The 16,825-nt window shown below is 35.6% G+C and overlaps 1 protein-coding gene across 1 annotated transcript; it reads left to right on the forward strand.

Moving 5' to 3' along the window:
- The first annotated feature begins 1,103 nt into the window (after positions 1-1,103).
- On the forward strand, positions 1,104-10,197 carry KINESIN-12B (phragmoplast-associated kinesin-related protein). Its single transcript, XM_021949175.2, has 16 exons — positions 1,104-1,663; positions 2,551-2,688; positions 2,771-2,854; positions 2,953-3,078; positions 3,180-3,239; positions 3,332-3,385; positions 3,471-3,563; positions 4,684-4,779; positions 4,932-5,077; positions 5,943-6,092; positions 6,186-6,315; positions 6,410-7,663; positions 7,765-7,863; positions 7,951-8,103; positions 8,230-9,027; positions 9,684-10,197. Exons 1-16 carry the CDS (start codon positions 1,367-1,369, stop codon positions 9,996-9,998), a joined length of 3,993 nt encoding a protein of 1,330 aa, XP_021804867.2. The 5' UTR covers positions 1,104-1,366; the 3' UTR covers positions 9,999-10,197.
- The last annotated feature ends 6,628 nt before the right edge of the window (positions 10,198-16,825 follow it).

Here is a 16,825-nt window from a genome sequence, read left to right on the forward strand (position 1 = left end):
TGAATAGAGCAAAAACTATACAAATGGGAAGAATCATGCACGAAGCACATATTAAATTCAAAATAGCTGGAAATGTGAGAACGAATAATACAGAAAATCTACTCTCCTAAATTATACAAAGTGGAACACGATAAACTTTAACATAAAATAAATACATATTAAATGCAACCAAAAAACACATATTATCAAAATGAAAATATGTTCAACAACATAATTGAAATTGTTCCTATTCAAGTTGTGCCCTACGATCCTAGAGAGAATTGTAATGTTTTGTTTGAATATGAATCAATATTGTTAGCAAGTTCTTTATTAATGTAGATAATCATATGATTTGCTAAAAAAATCATACTTCGTCTGAACCGCATTGTGCACATCCTTAGGGCTAGCTAATTTAAAAGGGTGAATGATGGCAATTAACATGAATATAGACGAAAAATTAAGGAAACATTAGGAGAGAATATGAAAAGGTAGAGAGTTAAAGTCATGAGTGTTAGTGTTACTAAGAGATTATATTTCTTAATTGAGCAAACAAATTAATCTTAGATGATTATATATTTCTTAGTTGAGTGGATAATGAGTTATTAGGCTACGTTTTTGTGGGCTACTAAGCTTTTATGGGGTGAATCACATTAAAATGTATAGAGCCCATGTTAGCCCTCATGCTAGTTTCGCCCTTGAATGAAATGCGATATGAAATAAAAAGCCATATATGTTTGAGCTCGTGTCCTACAAATTTATGATCATCATCCTCATTATACTCATTAGGCTATCAACTCATCTTTACACTTTGGCATATGATATGAGTACTCCATCATACTTTCAAATGCATTCGAAATACTCTCAAACACTTTGTTTCCTTGTCTTTTCCTTTTGTTTCTTGATGATGATGATTTGGATTGACCTCCAGTGTGGGTAGGATTTATGTATGTCGCAGAACTGTATAATTTATTGAAAAAATGGTTGCAAATTGCAAAGGAAATCTGGACCGTACAAATAAGGTAAGTAAATCAAGGGGCCATACGATGCGCATCGGGTTACTGAAAAACTCCATCAAAACGCTCCAGATCCAACACAATTTCAAAACTGCTTTTTGTTGCGACTTCAAGAGAGAGAAGAGAATCAACAAGAAATGACAATAATGAATTATTTAAAAACACCCTGCATCACGTGCTTTTTCAATTTTCCCCCAAATCTCCCCAAATTCAAATCTCTCTTTCGCTCTCCTCCTCCAACGGCTACCCCTCTCTCTCTCTTCCCCTTCTCTCTCGCTCTCTTGTCCTTCCAAACCCTACTCTCTCAGTCTCGCACTCTCAGATTCACGTTTCTCTCTATCTGAAATCCTCATTGTCGCTCTCTACAATTCGCGATGAAGCACTTCATGCAGCCGAGAAACACTATATTGAGGGAGGCGACGGAGCCTACCTCGTCGCCAAACCCTAGCTACGGCAAGCCCAGGCCACCTCGGAAGCCCAAGGCCTCCAAGGAGAATGCTCCGCCGTCGGATCCGAACTCCATGGCCTCCGATTCCAAGCCTTCGCCGGCGGCGAAGTTGAAGAGTCCATTGCCGCCTCGGCCACCGCCGTCGAACCCTCTCAAGCGGAAGCTCAGCGTTGACTCTCAGACCGAAAACTCTGTCCCTGGGACCTCCGATTCTGGTGTCCAGGTACTTTCACATTTCTGGACATCTTTTCTTGTTTCTTTCTTTCTTTTATCTTTAAATTCTGGGAAAATCTGTTTGGTTGCTGCGAAATCTTGTGCGTTTTGTTGAAATATTTATTACCTTTTTAAGTTGATATCGTTTTTTCCCCTCTATTTTAGTATCGTTTACCATTCGTTTGCTGTCTGTAGCGTTTGGTTCTTGACTCGCTTCTGCTTGGTTGCTGAAAAATCTTGTGGTTTTTGTTAAAATCTTTCAAAATTTGAACTTTACATCATTTTCCCTATTGCTGTCTGTAGCTTTTGATTGCTAACTCACTTTTGTTTAGCTGCTGAGAAAGATTTTTTTTTAAATAGGAATTTTGAATGAGAGGAACTAGAGAAAATGGCGTCTTTACCTCAAATAGGGAGTCGTTCTTATATATCGACCTTAGTTTCTTATTGTTAATTTTCCATTTTTACGACCTTTTTTGCCTTGTTTCCTTTTTCTTTTATTTTTAAATTGATAAATTGACGAAATCTTCTACTTTTGTTGATTTTTTTTTCTTTCTTTTTTGAGTGGATATCATTACTCTCTCTATTTTAGTATGTTTGCACTTTGATTGCTGTCTGCAGTTTTTGATTATAGACCCACTTTTGTTTGTCTGCCAAGAAAAATCAAAACGAATTAAGAATCACCGAAAATGTCCTCTTTTTTATTTTATTAAGTGCACTACAGAGCGTTTCTTATATGCTAGCTTTAGTTTCTAATTATTCTTTAGTTCACCATATAGTTGTTCTTTTTTCTTTCTGTTTCCTTTTGTATTCTTTCAGTGAGCCCTTTTGCATTTCCTTAGTTGTGACAAAATATTTATTAATTACTCTTAATTTTTCTTTCTTTCTTAATATGTATAGGTAGTAGTGAGAATGCGACCGCCACGAAAGGATAAGGATGAAGGAGAGATGATGGTACAGAAATTATCTAGTGACTCTTTGTCGATAAATGGACAGACCTTCACATTTGACTCGGTTTGCGACACAGACTCTTCACAGGCATGAACTCTATCAAAATGGTATTCTTGTTTAGCTGATTTTGGAGTGGATTCTTATCTTTTTGTTGTGCTTATCATTGCAGCTAGATATTTTCCAGCTTGTAGGAGCACCTCTAGTTGAGAATTGTATGGCAGGGTTTAACAGTTCTGTATTTGCATACGGACAGGTCTGTTTCCATTTGTGTTTTGCTTCATTCCATGTGTGTTATGTTGGGATGTTGATTCAATTTCTTATTCTACATGTTCTGATTATTCAATCTATCAGACGGGAAGTGGAAAGACATATACCATGTGGGGTCCAGCCAATGCCTTGCTGGATGAAAATCTATCAAGTGATCAACAAGGGTTAACCCCTCGTGTTTTCGAGCGTCTTTTTGCTCGCTTAAATGAGGTGAGCTTTAATTTTGTTCTTTAGTAAATCAAGATTACACAAATTGATCGTATATTATATTAAAAGGTTTCCCTACATTATTTTTGAATTAATCTTTACAGGAGCAAATCAAGCATGCTGACAAACAACTCAAGTATCAGTGCCACTGTTCTTTTCTCGAGGTAGAAATTCTGAGTAATTATTCATTTTGGTTGACTGGTAATTGGTCAATAGCCTTTTAACTTCTTTCACTTGATTATCGGCTTATTTGCAGATTTACAATGAACAAATCACAGATCTTTTGGATCCAAATCAAAACACCCTTCAGGTAAATGTAATAGTTTGCTTTTTTCATCATCTTATGTACTATAAGTGGTCTGGTGTTAATAGGTCTTCTATCATTATTTTTCCAGATAAGAGAAGATGTTAAATCAGGTGTATATGTCGAAAATCTCACGGAGGAGTGTGTACGCACTATCAAAGATGTGACTCAGCTTCTGATAAAGGTTTGCTTTATTATTTTACTTGTACAATAGGCATAGTGTATATGACACAGTTGAAGATCCTTTTATTGGAATACAAATAATTCTCCCTCAGGAACCTCTGTCTTTCAAATGTGGAATTTTAGTTTTGTTTGTATATTCAATTTGACAATTATATATCCTGGTTATTTCTGTGATCTGGTAGCTCTCATTGGATGTTGATGACACTAGTTTCTTTAGCTACATGTAAAGTGTTTCAAGGTCTTGACGTGATGTCTGCTAAATCTATGTCTGCAAATCAACAATAAAGAGTTGACTCTTATACAAAATAACCAAAGAGTAAGAATTTTTTCGGATGATAAGATGTATCACATATCGAACCAATCGTTTTCAATAACAAAGTGGGAGAAACAGATTTAATGGATCAGAAAATAACGTGGGAAGGGATCTCTTTGAAGTCCTGCTGGCTGTTTGGTTTTTTGGCATGGATCTTCTTTACCTAAGAAGTGAACATCATATTGACTTTCTAATTCCTACTCCTGTACATCTGAAATGAAAAAAGATAAATTTGAAAAATATATAAATGGATATAGTATTTTTTTTAATGTTCTTTTTAATCATTTCAAGAGTTTTGAATTTGCAAAGAGTTTTAGCAAATTTTACTGGTCTTGCTTACGTCAACTACTTGAGACATAAAATGCAAGTTTGCAGTAGATTTTAAATAAAGAGGTGTTTTGGTAAAAAATATTCTTGTTTTGTCTCTGAGTCTCACACATGCATATTGAGCATCACATAAGTTTTATAAAACAATTTCTTGTTGCTGTTGAAATTGGAAGTGGTTGCATCAAAGAACAAGGGTCTGAAAATGCAGATTAATGTATGTAAGAATAGTTTCACGATTGTTGAATGTGTTTTGAACAAGAAGAGTCTTATGATTCTTAATTGCGTATCAAACACCCCAGATATTCCAAGTAACAATGCGTTTATCATAATGTTATAGAGGAAAATGGCATTGTTGATGGGATTTTTCTGGGAGTCTAGCTCAGGAGAGAATTTTCTAAGCTCCTCCATTAACTTTTGAAAGAATAATTGGAGCTTGAATATTTGTTTAAGAAACTCCGTTACTAACATGTACGTTATGCAGGGCTTGTCAAACAGGAGGACAGGTTCAACTAGTATCAATGCAGAGAGTTCCCGCTCGCATACTGTATTTACCTGTGTGGTTGAATCTCAATACACGGTAATAACCGACGAGGACCTATGTACTGAATAATCGCCCAATGAACTTGTTCATTATAATTTACTTATTTTCACAATTGAAATTTATGTGTTTTCAATTTTTTTTCTCACACTTATGTGTCAAGTGATTAAAGTGAACCATCACTTTTGTAGAATGTGGCAAATGGTATAAGCAGCTTTAAAACCAGTAGAATAAATCTTGTTGATCTAGCTGGGTCAGAGCGTCAGAAGTTAACAGGTGCAGCAGGAGAACGCTTGAAGGAAGCAGGGAATATCAATCGATCACTCTCACAGCTTGGGTATGGTTTATCTATCTGCTCTCATATTTAATTTTCCATTTAAAGGTGCATTTCAAGCTTGCGAAAATTTCTAAACAACATTGCTGTTATTTATTGTTTGATTGGAACACAGTAGCTAATTACAGATTAGAGTAATTTGTAAGACAGCAGTATCAGTTTATTATAACTTATAAGTATATCGCTCAAGGATAATAGCATGTTTGAATTCTTAATCCAAATTTTGAGTTAACACGCTTGGAAACTAGCTGTGCCGAGCCGTGCTTCACCTAACCAAAGTGTTGCTTTATAAATTTAGGGTTTAGGGTTTAGTGTCGCTTTATAAATTTAGCCGTGCATTTCAAGCTTGCGAAAATTTCTAAACAACTTTGTTGTTATTTATTGTTTGATTGTAACACAGTAGCTAATTACAGATTAGAGTGATTTTTAAAACCGCAGTATCAGTTTATTATAACTTATAAGTAGATGGCTCAAGGATAATAGCATGTTTGAATTCTTAATCCAAATTTTGAGTTAACACGCTTGGAAACAAGCTGTGCTGAGCCTTGCTTCACCTAACCAGAGTGTCCCTTTATAAATTTACACAAGCTTAAGTTTGCTGTTTAGTTTAACTTGTGCCTTAGTTGAACTTCAGGACTAAAAATTAAAAAACCAAATTTCTTTCTTGAACTTGAGAAAAATTAAATATGAAAGAAAACTATGATTTTTATTTGCATTCATATGACTTTTTGAGTGATCTGGTGGAAATTACGGCCTCTCTCTATCTCTCTCCTCAGGTTTAAAGTTTTTTTTATGTTCATGTCAATGTTGACATGTTCAAAACATTTTTTTAGATTTGTGCTAATTGCAGCTGATTATCTGAGTGCAGGAACCTGATAAACATTCTTGCTGAAATTTCTCAAACGGGAAAGCAAAGGCATATCCCCTATAGAGATTCCAGGCTGACATTCTTATTACAGGAGTCTCTTGGGGGAAATGCAAAATTAGCGATGGTCTGTGCTATTTCTCCAACACAAAGGTAGTACTGCAACCCCTTTCTTCCTTCAAAGTAGCATTTAACAGTTTTTACGTTCTTTCGTGAATTGGAAGTTCACTTAATTTAACCTTGCAGCTGCAAGAGTGAGACTTTCAGTACATTGAGGTTTGCACAGCGTGCTAAGGCTATCAAGAACAAGGCAGTTGTTAATGAAGTAACTCAGGAAGACGTGAACCACCTGCGTGAGGTGATACGGCAGCTAAGGGTATGTTCTCATTCACTGTACTCTGGCATATTGTGATTCATAAATCTACAAATTAAACATGTGAATCATTCCTATGAGCTTGTAAATTTAACAGGATGAACTACAACGGATTAAGGCAAATGGAAACAATCCAGTTGCTTCGGATGGAGGTCACAGTGCAGCATGGTTTCGTCAGAGTTTGAATTTACTAAAGGCTAGCCTTAAACCACAAATGACATTACCTCGTGTCGATGATGACAGTGATGAAGAGATGGAGATTGATGAGGAAGCTGTTGAGAGGCTTTGTGTTGAAGTAAGTAACCAGACAGTTGTTAGTGAAGCTAACAACAGAGCTGATGCGAACAATGTAGAAACAATGAAATCACATTCACAACTTGTGGCCGTTGAAATTGGAAGCTCTGATGGCCCTCAAGACTATACGTCTGGAAGTGGTTGTATCAAAGAACAAGGTTGTGATACAGATGTTAATATGGAAGAAGGAATATCTGAACAAGAAGGGGACATGATTGTTGAATGTGTTGCCGACACCCCAGTTATTCCCTGTGCTAATGCATCGGATCTTCATAATCTTATAGAATATACCTCTGTGCAGCCTGCCCAGGAAGAAAATATTCTAAAATCCTCCATCAGTAGTTTGCTAAATGAAGAATCAGCGACCAAAAGAGGGCATGAAGGTTCTTCATGTCCAGCCTCTGATCCTCATGGAGGAGTGTCTGGCTGCCTTTCAGTTGCAGATGAATGCATCGGTTCTCCAAATGGCTTAGTTAATTGTGTTTCCCCATGCCTGAGCATAGTTCCATCCGATGTATCCCCAGTCCTAAAGTCTCCTACCCCCAGTGTTTCACCCAGGGTCAACACCAGCAGGAAAAGTTTGAGGACCTCATCAATGCTGACTGCTTCTCAGAAGGATCTTACTGGTGGAAGTACATTAAGTCCAGAGGCCATGCACGTATCTTTGGCAAAACCTGCAATAAATAGCTCATCAGATGATGTATCTGCTCAAATATGTAAGAACTTTTCGGCACCAGCTGAACAGTTGGCAGCAAGCATTCGCAATGGCCTTGAAATTATTGGTAGTCACCGCCATAGTTCAGCTTTGAGGAGGTCGTCATTCAGGTTTTCATTGAAACCTTCAGAGTCTAGGCTGATTTTGCCAGTTTCTAAAGCTGATGTGGGTGTGCAAACTAGTCATGAAATAGTTGAAGAAGATTCAGTGGAATTTATGTGTAATAATTGCAAGAACAGAATGCAGCTAGAGGTCAAGGAGGTCAATGAAATTTCAGATCTGCAATTAGTAACTGTCGATGGGTCAGAGTCTGCTGACAAATCCAAGATACAAGTTCCCAAAGTAAGTTCAGGAGAGAGTAGTTGAATTTTTCAGTTATCATTTCCAAACTTTCTGTATTCATGTGCAACAGTCACTTGACTTTTCCACCGTTTACTCAACAGGCTGTGGAGAAGGTTTTAGCTGGAGCTATTAGGAGAGAAATGGCATTAGAAGACATATGTGCCAAGAAAACTTCTGAGATAATGCAGCTTAACCGTTTGGTAGGTTTCTCCAAATTCTGTGACCGCCATCCATAGCCATTATTTTCATCTACTACTGGCATGACATATTTTTGCTGTGATTTACAGGTGCAGCAGTACAAGCATGAGAGAGAATGCAATGCCATTATAGCCCAGACAAGGGAGGATAAAATTCTACGCCTTGAGAGCCTTATGGATGGCGTTTTACCCACTGAGGAGTTCATGGAGGAAGAGCTAGTGTCTCTCACACATGAGTATAAGGTATAAATCTTTCTTTGGCTTCCTTTGTGGGGTTTTTTTTTTGCCCAGATCCTTTTTGTGTTCTTTGTGCTTTTTTTTGTTGATCTGATTGTGTTCTTTATGCTTATGCTTACCCATCGCATACAGCTTTTGAAGGAAAAATACGAGAATCACCCAGAACTTTTGAGGACAAAGATTGAATTGAAAAGAGTTCAAGATGAGCTGGACAATTTACGAAGTTTCTGTGATATGGGTGAAAGGGAAGTGTTGTTGGAAGAGATTCAAGACTTGAGAAGCCAGCTACAGTATTATGTGGACTGTTCATCCACATCAGCCCGGACACGGAAGTCTATGCTGCAGTTGACCTATTCACGTGACCCCAATGTGGCTCCTCTTAGTACAATTCCAGAATCAACTGAGGAAAGTGCTGAACAGAAACTTGAACAAGAGAGAAAACGGTGGACTGAGGTAGAGAGTAACTGGATTTCTCTGGCTGAAGAGTTGAAAGTTGAACTTGAGGCCAGCAGATCACTGGCTGAAAAGACAATGCAAGAATTAGAAACTGAGAAGAAATGTGCAGAAGAGCTCAAGGAAGCAATGCAACTTGCAATGGAGGGGCAAGCACGAATGTTGGAGCAGTATGCAGATTTGGAAGAGAAACATATGCAACTGCTTGCAAGGCATAGAACAATACGGGATGGAGTGGAGGATGTGAAGAAAGCAGCTTCTAAGGCAGGAGTCAGGGGTGCTGAGTCAAAGTTCATAAATGCTCTCGCTGCAGAAATTTCAGCATTGAGAGTAGAAAGAGAAAGAGAGAAGAGATATCTTAGGGATGAAAATAAGGGGCTTCAGGCACAATTGCGGGATACTGCTGAAGCTGTGCAGGCTGCGGGGGAATTACTTGTGCGACTCAAAGAAGCAGATGAGGCTGTTGCTACTGCTCAGGTATGTTAAAATGTGGTTTTCTGTTTTGATTCCTTGTCATTTTACTTGGTTGAGATTCTTATTTTCAAGGTTGCTGTGACCACTTTTCCTTCTTAAAACTATGTTCATAATCAGATAAGTTGTTTCTATTTTTGTCCTTTTTTCTTTTGCATTGAAGTTCTGAAGTTTCATCGCAAAATAATTTTCTCTGAGTTTCTTTACACAAGATTATGCAAAAAGGGAATACTCTTTGCTCCTCTTCAATATTCAGAAAAGCCTTGTTAATGAGCTTAAAATACTCAGCAACCAACTTAACTAACTACAACTTTTGCTTTTGACTTGCAACCAACCTAATTTCAAAAGACTAAATGTTGTTACAGCCTGAGAGTAGGGTAACTGTGACAGACCTGCAGTCCAATTTAACCAGGGCCCTAAATATTGCACTTTAAGTTAAATACTGGCAACTAGAGGAATAATCTAAATTATGTTGAACCATTCTTCCTAGGTCAATACCTGTGAGCATGTTGAGCTGTGATATTGCATTTTGATTGAAAATTTGGAAGTTTGAATCATTTAGATACACCCCGTTCTTGTAAACTCTTAATCCTATTTTCTCCATATATAGTCTTTTCATGCATGCTTAACATAGGACTTATTTGAAATTTAACAACGTGCAGAAGCAAGCTATGGAGGCCAAGCAAGAAGCAGACAAGGCTTATGTGAAGGTTGAAAAACTGAAGAAAAAACATGAGAAGGAGATTAGCAGTCTCAATGAGCTCCTTGCCCAGTCTCGTTTACCCAAAGAAGCAATCCGACCTACTATTGATGATGGTTCTCATATGCCAAAATATGATGTGGGCGAGCCCCATAGTTTAAGTGATCAACGATGGAAAGAGGAATTTGAACCATTCTACAATGGGGAAGATGGCGAGTTACGAAAACTCACAGAACCCTCATCATGGTTCTCCGGTTATGACCGGTGCAACATATAGAAAGCGAATTTAGAATGGCTACATAGTGTATAATAAACTACTAAGTGTGTGTCCAATAGCTCCATTGTATGCAGGTCATCTGGTTTGGTCACCCAGTTTGACCATTGCCATTATATATTTTTTTTTCAAGTGCATTTTGTATTCTTCAAAATCAGATTCTTTCATAAGAGATGAGTGAATGGTTGTATTCTTTTATTCATATTCCCTCCTGTTTGCAAGCATCTAAAATGGGCTCACTTTTATATCCAGTTATGGTCTGGTCTATTCTCATGCCCAGTCTTCCTAGCAACCCAAACAAAACACAAAACATATGCTCTACTTCATTCCTTTTGGTTCACAGATATACCAAAATGTAGGTGTGCACAATAACTGCCATATTGCAAATAAATGGGAGACTGAGAAAGTTTTGGATATAATGGATGTGGTGGGCCCCATTCTGAATACACAATATACACTTGCTACATACATGGATAGCTACATATTATGTATAGATCCAATTTAATGAAATGGGTGCATTTTCAAGATTTTAAGATCATTTATTTTTGTTTGGTGTGTATGTGTCAAGAGGGGAGGGGGCAATGTTCAAGTGGATGAAAGAAGTGTGTCCATGCCCTGTGTTAAATAGGAGGCATAAAACAGACAGTCCACAAGTACTCTTCACATTGGAAGCCTCCTCATGTGGGAGAGTGGTCTAAGCTTGTCATGGAGACCACAAAACAAGAGGTTTGTTGTTGCTTTGTCTTTCTCTGACATGAATCTCTATCATTACCAGTGGACCATTCAAATTCCAGAGGTTGTTTAATAAGGCTGGGTATGGCTGGAGAACAGGTAGGCCTGCAACCCTAGCCATTCATCACCCAACTGGAAAGAAGTGTACATCTTCTACACCTCTTCTTTTTTCAATTATTAATTTTTTTAAAATTTTTTATACAAGCGATATTAGGAGGGGGAATCGAACCTAGAACCTGAAATGCAAGTGTAAATGCTCGAAACCACTTGAGCTACAAATCCCTTTCTTTCAATTTTTATATTGGTATGTAGGTTTTTCTTTTCGATGACAATTTGGTTGAGTGGGAGTCGGTCTTTACTTTAACAAAATGGTGGTTTATATTTTAATCAAATAATTTGTATTCAGAGTAAGATTATTAAATATTTAAGTCATGAAGAAAAAAACACACACACATGGACAATTTCCAACCGTTTTATACAGGGAAGCAAAATTGTCTGGAAATGAAAAATTCAGCAGTGGCCCACAGGAGGTAAGACAAAGTGTGGTTTGGTCTAAATTCAAAGTCTAATCCAGCATACTTTCTTAAGCTTAGCTGGACGGAACTTAATTTGGGCAGTCCCTTCAATTACTCTTCAATTTGGTAATAAAATGAAAAATTGATGGCAATAACAAACTATAATCCCAGTCAATTGCTTTCCTTGTAAGCAACAATATCTGTCCTAAATCTAATTATAAACCCAACCAAACAGTCATCACCTTCAATGTTGAGTCACCCAAACCTGATAAAGCTGTGGTGCAATTGGCATGCATGTAAAGTATAAATTTGGGCTGAAGAAAGGGCTTGATGATAACCTTGAATGGTCATGGTTGGTGGTGTAAAATGATAGTTTCCTACTGGCTACTGCCACTGTTATCCCTCCCCAACCCCACATCAAAGGTCATATATACCAACCAAAGTTAAAGCTAAATGCTTCTTGAGGTGAAAGAAAGAGACATAAAGGGACTTCATGATCTTAAAGAAAGAAATAAAAAATACCAAGCAAGTGATAGAGACATAAAGGGTAGTGATTTTTCGTATTATAACGAAATTTATTGGGTGAAACTGTAACACCGTCATATTGTGTTACTAATTTCCATTCTTCAACTACAATAAGGGTGAATGACAATTTTATATTAGGTGTGATCACGTTATAATATGAATGGATTGAAATTTGTGATAATCAATGACGAATCCACTTTAGGGCGAGTGAAGCCTATTGCCCCTACTCTCCCTTTTTATACCAAATGAAGTTTTCATTGATGCTCTCTTGAGCAAAGTATGCTTGCAACAACACGTAGCGTAAGAAAAACTCATGAATCCGTCACTCACTAGTAAAACCGCTGCATGAAGAAGAAAAATGGGACAGGGTGGTTGATTGGATGCTATAAGAGTGTGTGTATAACCCCACAAGACAAACATATTGCGTCCATCTTTCCTAATCCAACTCCCCACCAGACAGGACTAAGGACCACATTTCTCACTATCACTGCAGTCAGTTACGGCTTCCCAATTGATATTTTGGAATCCAATTTGGACCTCTGGAGACTTAATTTTGTTCTCATCAATCATCACCACTTATATCTTATCAAGTCTCCAAATCATAAATTAATCAAACCTAAACTCATCTTTAATTAAATTTAAAAATATATATAATTTGGACCAAAAAAAAAAAAAAAAAAAAGACACGAGTGTTGATGGGGATTAAATTTGGTCACTAAAAAGGAATGGCAATGAGCTGAGATGGGGTGTGGGCTTGTCATTCTCATGTCCCTTTCTCCCAACGGGGCCCAACCATGGAGGCAAGTCCTATATTATTTTTCCTTTTTTATAATCATACATACCAATTACATATGAGAGATTCATTGTTATACCCAATATAGGGGCTCAAATTATTAAAAAAACCTATATGAAATGGACTTTAGAAACACACCTAAAATCCATTTACATCATAACAAAGAATCTTTTTAACTTTTTATAAATTACCAAACTACCATCAACTTCTTAAAACAAACCCAACCCCAAAACCTCATAAAAAACTCAAAACACTCAATAGGGCATCAAAGTAATTTAATAATCAAAATTTAAATTCAATAGGGCGAGCTGTCAATTTTGGGATTTGTTTATAGAAATTAAATGGTGTAGAGTTTATCTATATTATTAGTGCTAGAATGGGTATATAACTAAATATATCTTATTTATCTATATATATAAAGCAAAAGGCAGAGAATGGTGAAACATTCAAAATACCAGAAAATACCCTTAGTTAATGCAAACATTAAGAATTGAAATTATTAATTAAGTGAGGATAATATGGTAAATTTACACTTTTTCATATTAAAAAAATTTAAAATTAAAAGAAAAATCAGATAATGGATCCTTTTTTTATAGAACACAACTACCCATTATCTTTTTTAATTCTAAAATAAATTTAATTTTTTCTTTTAAAAAGCCTCTCGCAGGCGCGGAAGCGCATGCAGAGAGGCTAGTATATATAAAGCAAAAGGCAGAGAATGGTGAAACATTCAAAATACCAGAAAATGCCCTTGGTTAATGCAAACATTAAGAATTGAAATTATTAATTAAATGAGGATAATATGGTAAATTTACACTTTTTCATATTAAAAATAAATAAAATTAATAGAAAAATCGGATAATGAATCCTATTTTTATGGAAAACAACTACCCATTATCTTTTTTAATTCTAAAATAAAATTTAAATTTTTTATAAATAAAAAAAAAAGCCTCTCGTAAGCGCGGAAGTGTGTACGGAGAGGCTAGTAGTATACTGTATATAGTACCAAAGTAAACCTTACATTATTCAAAGTAATTAATTAAACCTTACTTTCTACCGACCCACTTTTTCTCTTTAACATTTACATGCATTGCATGCGGCATGCTTTTATAAAGCAAAATGAGTTCAACGATACATAATTAGGAAAATAACCAAAGCATTTTCCCCATTCGAAGGACTAGGAAGGAACTAGGCAATTCTACGCTTAGGGTGACAACTTTTAACACGACTTAAAATTTAAAAGAAATAATTAGGTTAAGGTTAATCAAACTTGACATGAGTCCGTAAATGACATAATGTGCTAACACGAATACTGGATTAGTATCGAGCGAAGTAAACCGATTTTCGCACGAGTAAACCGTACAAGTTAATTTGAAGTCATTTAATATAATTGATCCAATAATTTTGATCATAGTTAACTAGGGCTTGACAAGTCTTTGGGAAAAAAAAAGAAAAAGGTTTGACACGAACCGAAAACAACACAATCCAGACACGCACACCACTGGCTTGCCACTCCTGTCTATATATACAAAACAAACATAATTGTTTGAACTAACAATTAAATAGATGTCTATGAACAGATGAGAGAAGAGAAATTGAAAAATCCAATCCAAATCACCAACTCTTTTAATTCATTTTCTTAATATAATTTTAAAAATATTTATGATAATGGGAATATTAAAGGAGTGTCATTAGTTAAAATGTGGACGTAACCCCAACTCTTACCTGGACAGCATGAAGGCGAACTGTGTCTCATCACTCATGTTAGTTTGTCTACTAATGACCAAGACTGGCTAATTGAACAATTAGTTTGGATGTCATTGTCAATGTGTGTCAATGTGTCAATGTGTCAATGTGTCAATGTTACAATGAAAATCCAGCCAGGAACTTTGAAAATATTTTGGCAAAAGGTATGGAATGGAGGAGGTGCTTAGAATTTTTCTATTTTGGTCGAAAAGGGGGTGCTTGGATTAGATCCAAACCAAACCTTATGTACGCAATCCATTTCATTTTCACATTTCTAACTATCATAGCCTACTACTCATTAGGGGTCAACAATAAACAATCCGAGTCATTCAAAGCGACGAAATTAAATAAATTAGAGCTAGCTACAATACCTTTTTCTCGATATTTTGTTAAGAGCTTTCAATTTTGAGCTAATTTTAACCTTTCAAATTGTTGGGCATGTTCAAAATTTTGAACTACTTTATGGCCAAAATTGTTCATCAAATGTAAGTTCCAAAACTTTACAAAAATTTCGAATTTTCCGAATATAAATGGATGTTGAAATTCCGATATTTTTTTTTTGGGAAGTGGAATTGGAAGAGAATTTCATTCTGAATTGTTTTGTATTGGAATCTCTGATTCCTTTCTGATTTCGATCCATTCGAAAATTGACCGTAATTTCGAGTTTTCAGAATAGAAATGAATGTTGAAATTCCGATTTTTTTGGGAAAAGGAATTGAAAGAGAATTTCATTTCGAATTGTTTTGTATTGGAATCTCTGATTCCTTTCCAATTTCAATCGATTAGAAAATTGACCGTAATAGGAAACAATTAATTAGTACTATTTCAAACAGTGAATGGCTAACTATGAAATATGAATTTAAGACATTCTCCAATAACTTAGACTTTGTGTTACTAAACCAAATGGTCATTGGAAATTTGATAACATTTTCAATTTGTTTCAAATTTACATTTTTGTTAATTGGTTGCCGAAAATGATCAAGAGGTGAACAATCATTCATCATAATAACTTTGTTTCTACATGTCTGTCACGTTAGATCTTATATCTTGTTACAATGTTGTGAAGAAAAATATAAATTTGGTCACATAAAAATGTTAAGATTAAGAGTATTATTTGTTGAACTTTACTCAAAAGCCTTTGTCACTTACATATCGATGTATTATGAAGTGATGCCTATTACACATGAAAATTATAGTTTACTTAAACTTCAAGTTAAATGAAAAACCCAACTTGCAAACTTTTATTATTATTTAGACTTACCAAGTTATGGTGTTATTGTGTTATTTGTTTACCCCAAAAGAAAAATACTACAATTGATAAAATAAAATATAAAATGAGAAATAAAACACTACCAAATGTAAACCATATTAATTATTAATTGATTAAAATTTTAGAAAAAAATTATAATAACTCTATTATTATGATTTAATTGAAATGTCACCTTAAATTTGAAAATAGAAAGACTAAAATACCCTTAAAAATGGATGGAAAATTGTACTTAAAGTCAAATGACAAATCATAGATTCTGAAAAATTAAGGTGATATTTGTCTTAAATTTTTTTTAAGATGGCAAATTAAAACTGAGGTATACGTTCAGGTGACATTCCGACAATTATTCCTATTATTATTGTTTGCTGAGTTTACTTATTAGGGATGTATTGGCTAGATTTACTAGAAAAAGGTGTATTGCAGATTTCTTTCTTGATGCGTTTGGAGATTGGATTTTCCAGACAGGCTTTGATGGAAAGTTCTTTTTATCTTCAAGGGTATCAATCGACGTCTGAAGTCCTCTTCTTTATTCTTCCACTTATCCATTTTGATTTTCTTTTCATAATTTTCTAAAGGAGTTGGGATTGTAAAGGTTCTCTGATTCCTCAGCCAAGTCAGAACTTCACTGCTGCCAACCTGGGCCACTCATGCTCTTTTTCTTTTGGATGCTAATTTCAAAACAAAATACAATCAGCATTAAGCAAATAAAAACATTAACATTCATTAATAATTAAATAGGTAAAAGTTGTTGTTTGCTTTGATTTTCTGTACAGTAAATTCCAAGGTTCTCAAAGGACTTGACCTCCAGCTCAAAGACACACATCATTCTTATTCTTATTCTTATTCTTCTTTTCTTATTTTTTTAATTTAATTTTTTATGTTTAATATAAGCGATAGTCTAACTAAAAGGACGGGTTTCTCATACACATAGTGCTAATGTGTCATGGGGACTCAAAACCTACACAGGAAATTAGCGGGTCAACCCGACATGACACGGTTATTAAACGGATCGAGTTTAAGTTGAGCATTCTTGACACGTATATGATCCTGACACGACACGATCCATTGCTAGCCCTAACCATTGGTTTGCAAGACTAGACTCAGTTGCATTCTTTTTTATCTTTTAAATACAAAGGTAGAAATTCTAAGACACAAATAATTAATTCTTAATCATTAGTTGGACTTAAGACACCACCATTTGTCCCTACCAAACAGCTGGTTCCCAGTAAGAATCTGTTAAGCCACAAGT

Source organism: Prunus avium, chromosome 1 (assembly GCF_965620075.1).
Source record: "Prunus avium chromosome 1, drPruAviu1.hap1.1, whole genome shotgun sequence".
NCBI lineage: Eukaryota > Viridiplantae > Streptophyta > Magnoliopsida > Rosales > Rosaceae > Prunus > Prunus avium.

Coding starts and splice junctions, on each gene's coding strand:
- KINESIN-12B (XM_021949175.2), top strand. CDS start 1,367: ATGAAGCACTTCATGCAGCCGAGAAACACTATATTGAGGGAGGCGACG. Junction 5,078..5,942: donor CGATCACTCTCACAGCTTGG/GTATGGTTTATC, acceptor ATCTGAGTGCAG/GAACCTGATAAACATTCTTG. Junction 9,028..9,683: donor AGGCTGTTGCTACTGCTCAG/GTATGTTAAAAT, acceptor AACAACGTGCAG/AAGCAAGCTATGGAGGCCAA.